The sequence below is a fragment of the Dermacentor andersoni genome, chromosome 2 (assembly GCF_023375885.2).
Source record: "Dermacentor andersoni chromosome 2, qqDerAnde1_hic_scaffold, whole genome shotgun sequence".
NCBI lineage: Eukaryota > Metazoa > Arthropoda > Arachnida > Ixodida > Ixodidae > Dermacentor > Dermacentor andersoni.
The window spans coordinates 112,651,814-112,661,370 of NC_092815.1; the positions used below are offsets into that span (position 1 = coordinate 112,651,814).

A 9,557-nucleotide genomic window follows, 5' to 3' on the forward strand; every position below is an offset into this window, starting at 1 on the left:
GCCTACCGTTACGATTGGCTCCAAAGATAGTAAACAAATGTCGACCTTTGCGCCTGTAGTTCGTTGTTTAAGAATTGTGGAATTGCTCCTTCCGTTGTTGAGCCAGCAACCGGCGTTGATTGTTATGGCGCTTGTTTCTTTCCCCTGGTGTACCATCTTCTCCTTTAAAAAAAAGGACGACACTTACCTTCGGAACATCCCTCGTAGGTAGGTGCCATCTTTGAATGATCATCGTCGTTATCATCACCATGAGTAAAGGAAGACGTAGAAGAAGAAGAAGAGGAAGAAGAAGAAGCGCGAGCGTTGTCGGAGGCTCGTATTGCCCGTCTGCGTTCTCAGGTGCTTTCCAAGTGCAGAAAGAAGACCAACCGTCGCATTTCATCATGCACTGGATAGCCCTTTTCATTCCAGCCAGGCCAACCTTGAGGGACTTGTTTACCAGTGAATATTTTGACTGTAATGACGCCTTCGGACACGGCACGTTCCAGAAGCGGCTGATGCTGCTCTGCGCACTCGGCGCCTTCTTGGCGAACATCCACGCCTTGGCTTTCCCGCTGATCTCAAAAGGCGTGCAATACAGGTGCAAGCAGCCGCACACCAGCGATTCGGCAGCTGCCTTGAAGGTCGCGACCGCTGCTCGCGAAGTCGGCGGACAGATCGGACGGTGCGTTGTCTACGAGGACCCGCACGACCCTAACGACACGCAGACCGTGCCCTGCCAAGAGTGGGAGTACGACGAAGAGTGGGCCAACAGGACGGCTGTGAGTAAGTGGAACATGGTCTGCGGAAGAAAGGCACTCATCACCATCATGTATGCGATTCAAAACACCGGACCCGCTGTGTTCGTCTTGACAGCCGGACATTTCGCGGACACCATCGGCCGGGTTCCCGTGCTTCTGTCGGCGGTTGGGGTGCTCCTTGTCTCAACAGTTGCGATTTGCCTGTCAAACGACTACGTAGCACACGCGGTAGTCAAGTTCTTCAGCTCGGGCAGCGCGTTATTGACCTTGACCTCCTCCGCCATCTCCCTTTTCGAGGTTACGATCCACGACAAGAGGCCGCTCAACATAGCTGTAAGCGTCACGCTCGGTCTGTTGGCGTCCGATTCGTGGTTCTTTTTCTTGGTGCCTTGGAACCTGCGCTGGGAACGAAAGCTGTGTGTTTTCATTCTGCCAGCGTTGGTTGTGCTGCCAGCTTTCCTGATGGTTAACGAGTCGCCTCGCTGGCTAGTAGCTAACGGGATGTATGAGAGAGCAGAGCGCGTTGTAATCGCTGCTGCCGAAAAAAACCACTTTCCCTTGGCGAACGCAGCGTGCCTGGTTGATTCGCTCAAGGCTGACGCTACCAGGAAGATAAATCGCCGGAAGTCCACGTGTGCCGAGGAACTGCTGAGCATGTTCTCCATCCGACGGCGAGCCCTGGTCCTGTGCGGCTGTTTCTTTTCCAACTCGTTCGCCCTATATGCAATCACCTTCTCTAAAGGACAACTCTACACGCCTTGGCTTCCGTTCATCGCGTTCACATTCAACTCCACGGTCTATGCGATTGCGCACTTGCTGATGAGAAAGTTGGCCATGCTCACAGTGATCACCGTGCTATTTGCCGCGCTGTGTGTTGTGCAGTGCCTTCTCTGCCTGACCGTGTTCAACCAGATGGACGTCGCCACGGAGGCGCTGCTGCAGACGAACATAGCGCTGTACTATTCTGGCGCCGTCGTCTGCTTCGTTTATGTCTTGGAACTGTTTCCGACCGCATTGCGTGCAACTGCCGTCGGTTGGACTATCGCTTGCGGTCGCCTGGGAGTCGGATGCGCCCTGTTCTCCTCGCTTCTCAATAACACCGGCCTCGAGTACCTGGCACCAGCGGCTGCAGGCGTCCTGCTTTTTGCGTCGTTGCTGACGCTGCGCATCTTGCCGCCCGCCACAACGATCGAGTGCACCAAGATGGCGACCCAGGAACTGTCCGTTCAGACACACCACAACATCGAGCTAATGAAGGCCACGCTCGAAACGCGGCTCAGTGAGCGCAAGAACACGAAGACCTCTTCTGAGAGCGGAAGCAAGTCGAACTCAAGCCGCAGCCGCCGTTACAAGAGGAAGGAACCACGCGGATCATTACAGCCTTAGAGCTCGAGCTCTCTTGGTGCAGCGAACACTACGCGAGGCACAATGTTGCTAGTGGATGGTATTCGAAGTAGGACGGTAGTTTTTCTGTCGTTTATTGCTCTTTTTTCGAAAGCCTTGAAGTTTCTGCGTAGCATCGTTTTTTTTATCTCCTCTATCATGAGGCGCAAGCTGTGACTAGCCGAAATATTGATGATCTGGTGTTATAGTATGGTTTTATAGCTAGCTTTCTGTGAACATTTGTATGTATAATGCTCCTTTTTGCGATGTTCATCGTGCTACGTTGTTTAGGCAATGAATAATTATCGCGCAAGAAAGTACGATAAACTTTCCTGAACCTAGAATAAGATTAGCTAAGCCTATACCTTTCGCCTTCCGTTTACGTCTAATGTGCAGCTGCTTCTGAGTCCAGGCTACCTTATTTCGCCGTGTTTGCCTTTTCAGTCTATTTTATTGAACTAATTTCATCCTTGCACATGGCTATTCGAAAAAAAAAAGCCTTACGTGCTACTGAAAATCGCAATAACAATTTTGACGACGACACGGTTGAAAACGAGATAGCTTTAAAATCAACTGCATCTTTCGGGAATTGAAACGCTGATAGAAATTTTTGCAACATTGAATATACCGCGTCTGTTGTTAACGCAACTCCCCAAGATTACTCATGTGTACCTATGCTGAAGGGTTCCCCTAAGCTGCGCTCTCCTTACAACATCGAATATATCGCGTCAGTTAACGCAACTCCCCAAGATTACTCATGTGCACCTATGTTCTAAGGGTTCTAAGTTGCGCCCTCATTAATGGGCAAAGCCCGTCAGACGGGGAGAGAGAAAAGTGATTGCGTGAAAATTCGGGCAGGCAGGCAAGGGAAGGAACGAAGAAGAGAAGGGAGGGCAATGAGAGTTGGGCGAGTCGGTGTGGATTCATGATGGCTACGCAGGCCTAGTTCACATGCATGGCCAGGGTGTGACGGCAAAGGATGTGCACCGACCGGACGTAGTTCACTACTACTCCGCATCAGGAAGGCGAATTGGCGCTGCTGCCAGCAGAATGTTTTGGCAGCGGCTGTGAAGGACGCTACCGCGCTGCTCACAAAGTTGTCAGACAAATCGGACGACACGCAGACAGTGCCCTGTCGTGAGTGCCTTTCACAGGCTATTCGAACACCCCGATCTGACCAGTCTAAGTGACCACTTTCTGCTATATTTTGACAGTACTGTGTCTTTGAATGTTTGGCCATATTTTGCACCATCCTTGATAAGCGCAGTGTCCAGGATAACTGGGACTTATTTCGCAACTAATCGCTCATCTCACTAATGCGCATGTGACCCTCCGGCGCATACGAAGCAAACAACAAAAACAAGAACGGAACACCGTGGTCTAATATATACCTCAAACGAACATGTAAAAAGTTCGGCAGCATGTTACACTCCTGTAACACGTGAAGCCGAAAGCCTGCTGCACATTTGCTAATGCGTTAAGCTATACGATTGGAGGGATCAGACTTCTTGTAAGACATACCAAGCCGCAGTGTGAATGATGTACACGTGTGGCGCTTTGGGTCGACCTCCTCAACGACACATGCGAGCGCTTAGTGCACTGCCTAAAGGTGCAGCGTACTTGTCGCCAGTAAGCGTTATAACTGTGTACCACAAGCCGGACACAGTTACCTACCACGCAATCCATGAGGCCCCGGGCGAGCGTCCGCCATCGCCGTGTCTCCATAGAATACAGAACCAACTTTAGAGAAGGGAAACTGTACCTTCCACAGTGGTACGAACACAAGATGATGATGATGATGATGAAAAACGTTTATTTGCTCTATTTTGCAGTGATTTTTGCGGCTTCAGATGGAGTCTTCCATCTTCTCTCCAGGGTCGGTTCCCCTAGTCCAGGGCTCCGCTGAGGGTAGCTGCCCTGCGTACACGCCTTACTAGTCTTTGTTGGACTTTCAGGATGTCGCTGGATAGCATCCTCTCCCACTGTTCCGCACTCGGGTTTTTTATTATGGCTAGCCCATCTATTTTCTGGCAAGCCCATGTGGTATGGTATAGGGTTGGTTTGTCTCCACACCATGGGCACTTGCTCTCGTACTGCGTGGGGTAGATCTTGCTTAGCATGTTTAGGCACGGGAATGTTCCCGTTTGTAGCTGCCGCCATGCTACGGCGTCTTCTCTATTTAGTTGTTTGTGAGGGGGCGGGTATTTTCGTCTGATGCCTCTGTAGTAGTTTAGTATCTCTGAATAGCTTTGGGCTACCGGCTCGGGTTCCTCAGCGGGGTCGGGATTGTTGGATGCTCGGTTTGTTGCGTGCCCTCGAGCTATCCTATCCGCCTCCTGATTCGCGTAATGTCGGTATGTCCCGGCACCCAAACTATCGTGTGTTTGGCCTGGTTGTTGACGGTGTTGCCACTTGAGCGGAGGATGCGGAGCGCGCTGTGGCTGATACTGCCGTTTAGGTAGTTGCGGCATGCTGCTTGGGAGTCTGTGAGTATGGTTAAGGACCTGTTGGATCGGTAGCCCTCCGCTGCCGCTAGAGCCACGGCTGCCTCTTCGGCCTCAACTACCGTACAGTTCCGAATTGATGCGCTGGTGATTTCTTTTAGGTCCGAGTTGATCACCGTTGCGACTTTGCTTTTCTTGTGGTTTCTGTCCTGAGTGTAGGTAGCGGCGTCTACGTACACTGTGTCGTGTCTAGTTGCCAGTGTTCTTTGTACATACTCTGCTCTTGCTTGTCTTCGTGCCATGTGTAGGTTCGGGTCCATATTGCTGGGTATCGGTGCTACTTTGATGGTGTTTCTGTATTCGTCCGGTATCGTCTCCGTGCTTTGTGTCTCCTTTATGGTAGCTTCACCGCCGTATCTGCTCAGGAGTCTTCTGCCCGTTCCCGATAGCTTTAGTCTTTGCATTTGCGCGATTATCTGCGCTTCTTGGAGCTCCTCGAGACTGTTGTGTAGCCCATCCTGTTGTGTAGCCCACCCATCCTGTTCAATGTTGCCATGATTGGACTGGTCCAACAGCTAGACCAAATCGACGGCGTACGCCACGCCATGTACGCCGACGATATCACTGTATGGGTCACCAAAGGCTCACTCAGGGAAAAGGAAGAAATATTACAAGAAGCTGCGACATGCGTAGAGGAATATGTCAAGGCAAGAGATCTAGCCTGCTCAACGGAGAAGTCCGAGCTCCTAAGAGTATGGCGAGGCAAGAGGAATCGCACCGTCCCAGAGGAAGTAAACATGAAGTTGAGCATCCACCTCGAGGGACAGCCAATCCCGGAGAAGACGCTCATCAGGATATTAGGAATGTGGATACAATCGAACCAACGATGTACCCACACCCTAACACTGCTTAAAACTGCAGCCAACCAAGTGGCCCGCATGATAACGCGGGTCTCGCGGAAAAGACACGGCATGAAGGAAGCAGACACACTCAAACTGGTCAGAAGCCTGGTGGTCAGTAGAGTGACGTACAGCCTCCCGTACTACCACTGTACGAAGCACGAAATGCAATGAACACAAGAAGCGGCAGCGCATGGAACTGGGGCCCAACAGATGGCGCGGGTCCTACAGGAAGCGGAAGCATCCAGGTTTATTTTATGCGGACGACATTGTGTCGCTAGCTTACAAGCAAAGTGATTTGCAACGTCTGGCTAATATTTGTGGATAGGAATGCGAGAATTCAAGTCTGAAATTTAGCGTTAGGATATCGGGTGTTATGGTATTCAATGAAAACACTGAACAGACAGTGGCATTACAGGGTCAATAAATACCTCCGGTAAAAGGATATAGATACCTTGGTATATGGATAAACGAAGGCAATAGATATATGAAAACACAGGGAAAAACAATAACAGTAAAGGGAAGCGAAATGCAGCCATAATGAAGCACAGAGCGCTATGGGGATACAATAGGTACGAGGTGGTCCTGGGCATGTGGACAGGTATAATGGTTCCAGGACTTACTTTTGGAAATGCGGTTGTTTGCTTGAAATCAGGGGTACAATCAGGACTCGATGGCAACCAAAGGTCAATGGGACGCCTCGCATTGGGCGCTCACGGCAAGACTACAAATGAAGTTGTGCAGGGTGATATAGGTTGGGCAAGTTTTGAACTGAGGTAAGCTCACAGTAAAATTGATTATGAAAAACGACTGAGGAATATGGAAGAAAGTGAATGGGCTGGGAGAGTGTTGAGGTATTTGTACAGAAAAAACATTGATTCATGTAGGAAGCTTACCAGCAAGTATGCGGCCTATGGGGTGAGCAAGACAGCAACAAAGAACGTCAAGGGGAAAGTCAGAGAGGCTGAAATAATTTTGTGGGTGGCGGCAACGGAAAAGAAACCTGCTATGAGTAACTACTTAAGAGGAAAAAACAAAATCAGGAAAGAAACAATTTATGATAACTCAAAGGCAAGCTCTTTACTTTTCGAAGCGAGATCAGAATGCCTTAGAACATTTTTAGAGGTTGGACTGCGCAATATTTTGACTGGACACACAGTAGAGAAACACACGACGCTTATGTGTGTCCCGTCAGAATGTTGCGCAATCCAACCTCTAATATGCTATACCAACACGCCCAGTCTTCAAACTTGGCCTCACAGTAAGCACCTAGAAAGCTAAATATAAGAAGGAACAAGAAGCATGTGCTTGCTGCTGTAAAGCTGGGGAAACGATAGAGCATGTTTTGTTAGAATGTGAAGATATCTGCCCAGCGGTCGATTTAGGCACCACTGGTCTCCTTGAAGCCAATGAGTTCAGCTAGAGCAGGGGGAAAGTAAACATGTCCGCTATAGAGATTAGTAAGAGGCAATTGGAAGATTGGTGGAAGTAGGGAAACGACCAAAAACGGAGACGTACAAAAACAAAGCTTACAATAGAGAGCCAGAAATATTGGTTATGGGAATTCATCGCGGCTTATTTTTTCTTTTTTTTAACCTAGGTAGAACATTAGGCAGTATAATATCAAGAGCATAGTGGTCAAACCCACCGCCCCCTTCCAAAGGGCACGCTCATAACATCCATCCATCCATCCATCCATCCATCCATCCATCCATCCATCCATCCATCCATCCATCCATCCAACGGAAACGCGTTTTTGTTTTTTAGTATAAAATTCAATATGGCCGCTTTCTAGTGGTAGCGTACGCCGGTACGCACCGTGTTCGTCCTTCTTGCTTTGCGGCTTGCTTCAGTGCCTTGGCTGCCGCATAGCTGGTGCGTATCGAGAGCTTTTCATGTTGCTCTACAATTTTCTCATTGACACTTTTCATCTAATAAATATTTGAGAAGTTGATTTTTAATTAAAACTAATTATGTAATCAAGCAGAATGCAAAATATAATCTATCTCCTAGCGACGCCAAACAACATTACCTTAGTTCTGTCTAGCTACGTGGCATAAGCATATTTTTAAATCTTGGTGCACGATAGTGGGGACACAGTGTATAACCGTTTACCCATGGTGCGGCATTGAGAATGTATGTAGGTGAAAACGGCTTTAAAAGTTTTCTTTCGTGGTACGGCATTGGCAACGTTGAGAGCTACTACGACCTCAGTGGTAGTTTCTTGTGGTACCGCATTTGTAGTGTTGGTAATATCTACGGCTTCAGAGTTTTTTGCTCGTGGTACGGTACTTCTAATGTTAAGGAGCCCTACGGCTTCAAAAATAGTTTCTTGAGTTATTGCATTAGTGATCTTGGTTGGTAGCTACGGCTTCAGTGGTATCATGTATCATTACGGGAACAACCTGGCATCAAGAGATCGCATGTTGTTATACCTTATTATGACGGGACTTTTTTAACAGTGTAGGGATCCCAATGTACGGTTAGCACTGTTACTGGTCATATCATATGGGTATTAATATGGGTATTCTATGTTAGATCGAAGATAGTAGTAACGCCGAGGTATTCTCCCCCCTCCGGCATCCCCCACGTTTTCGTGGAGATCATCCCGACGCGCACGTCAGATCCCAGCTTATTCATCCTCAACGTATACGTCGCCCCGCATTCAGACCCGAAGCTCGATGCGCTTTTTCGCTCGGCTCTCAAAGTCAGCCGCGACTGCCCCCTGCTCATCGTTGGGGACTTCAACGCCGGTCATACTCTGTGGGGATACCTGGGCGACACCCGCAAGGGTAGACATCTAGCAGAAGCCGCGCAAGAGTTGGGCCTCACGCTAATCAACGATACTACCACCCGCACCAGAATCGGCAGCCGAGGTCAGGTAGACACTAACCCGGACCTGACGTTCGTCGTCCACTCGCAAGACTACGCCTGGACGAACACCGGCGAAACTCTCGGAAGCGATCACTGCATCCTTCACACGGAAATCTATGCACGCGGCAAGCGTCGGCGGAAGCATCGCTTCTCGGTTACAAACTGGGACAAATTCCGCGAGTCCAGAAGAATGCGAGCCAGTGAGGGATCCATCGCCAATATCTCATCCTGGACGAGCCAACTCCTGGCCGACGTGGAAGAGCATACGGAACATCTTGACCCGGAAGACGCCCCGGAAACCTCCAACGTCGACAGCAGGCTGCTTCACATGTGGCAGGCAAGATCGAGCATGCTCCGGCGTTGGCAACAGCAGGGGAAAGATAACCAAGCCCTAAAAGAAAGAATCACTAGACTCGACGCAGAGATCTCCGATCACGCGACCGAGGTCACCCGGCAGCAATGGTACCAAATATGTGATCGCATGAGGGGACGCCTCAGCGCAGCCCGGACGTGGCACCTCCTACGCCACCTCCTGGACCCGGACACCACCAGGGCCGAAGGCAGAAGAAACATGGCCAAGTTAATCCACAGGCATGCTCAGGACCCGGGGGCGTTCCTGGCCGAGATGCGAGACAAGTACATCGGCCCGCAACTCAAGACACCGTTACCTGCGGCCTACCAGGGCCGGCCGAACGCGCACATAGACGAAGACATTACGTTCGCTGAGGTGTCGGCAGCCGCCTACAAGCTGCGGACGAATTCGGCGCCGGGTTCGGACCGCGTTACCAACAAGATCCTACGCAACCTGGACGAGGCCGCAATGGAGCAGCTCACCGAGTTCATTAACGAATGCTGGAAGACGGGCGCCATCCCGGAAGAGTGGAAGACGTCAACGATCGTCTTTATACCAAAACCAGGCAAAGCACTCAATGCGGACAACCTCAGGCCGATTTCACTCACATCATGCGTCGGCAAACTGATGGAGCACGTGGTCCTAGACCGTCTCAATGAACACGTAGAAGATGGGGACGAGTTCCCCCACTCTATGTTTGGTTTCAGGCCACACCTGTCCTCGCAAGATGTGCTCCTTCAGTTAAAAAGGCAGGTGCTGCAACCCGAAAGTCCGGTCGACGCTCGCCGATTCCGGTGCCTCCTGGGCCTCGACCTGAAGAAGGCCTTCGACAATGTCGCCCACGCAGCGGTGCTCGAGGGCCTGA

The 9,557-nt window shown here is 50.3% G+C and overlaps 1 protein-coding gene across 1 annotated transcript; it reads left to right on the forward strand.

Annotated features, from left to right (window-relative positions):
- The first annotated feature begins 383 nt into the window (after nt 1–383).
- On the forward strand, nt 384–2,126 carry LOC140215837 (solute carrier family 22 member 7-like). The gene has a single exon (XM_072286146.1). The coding sequence runs from the start codon at nt 384–386 to the stop codon at nt 2,124–2,126; it is 1,743 nt and encodes a 580-aa protein (XP_072142247.1).
- Nucleotides 2,127–9,557: the final 7,431 nt, after the last annotated feature.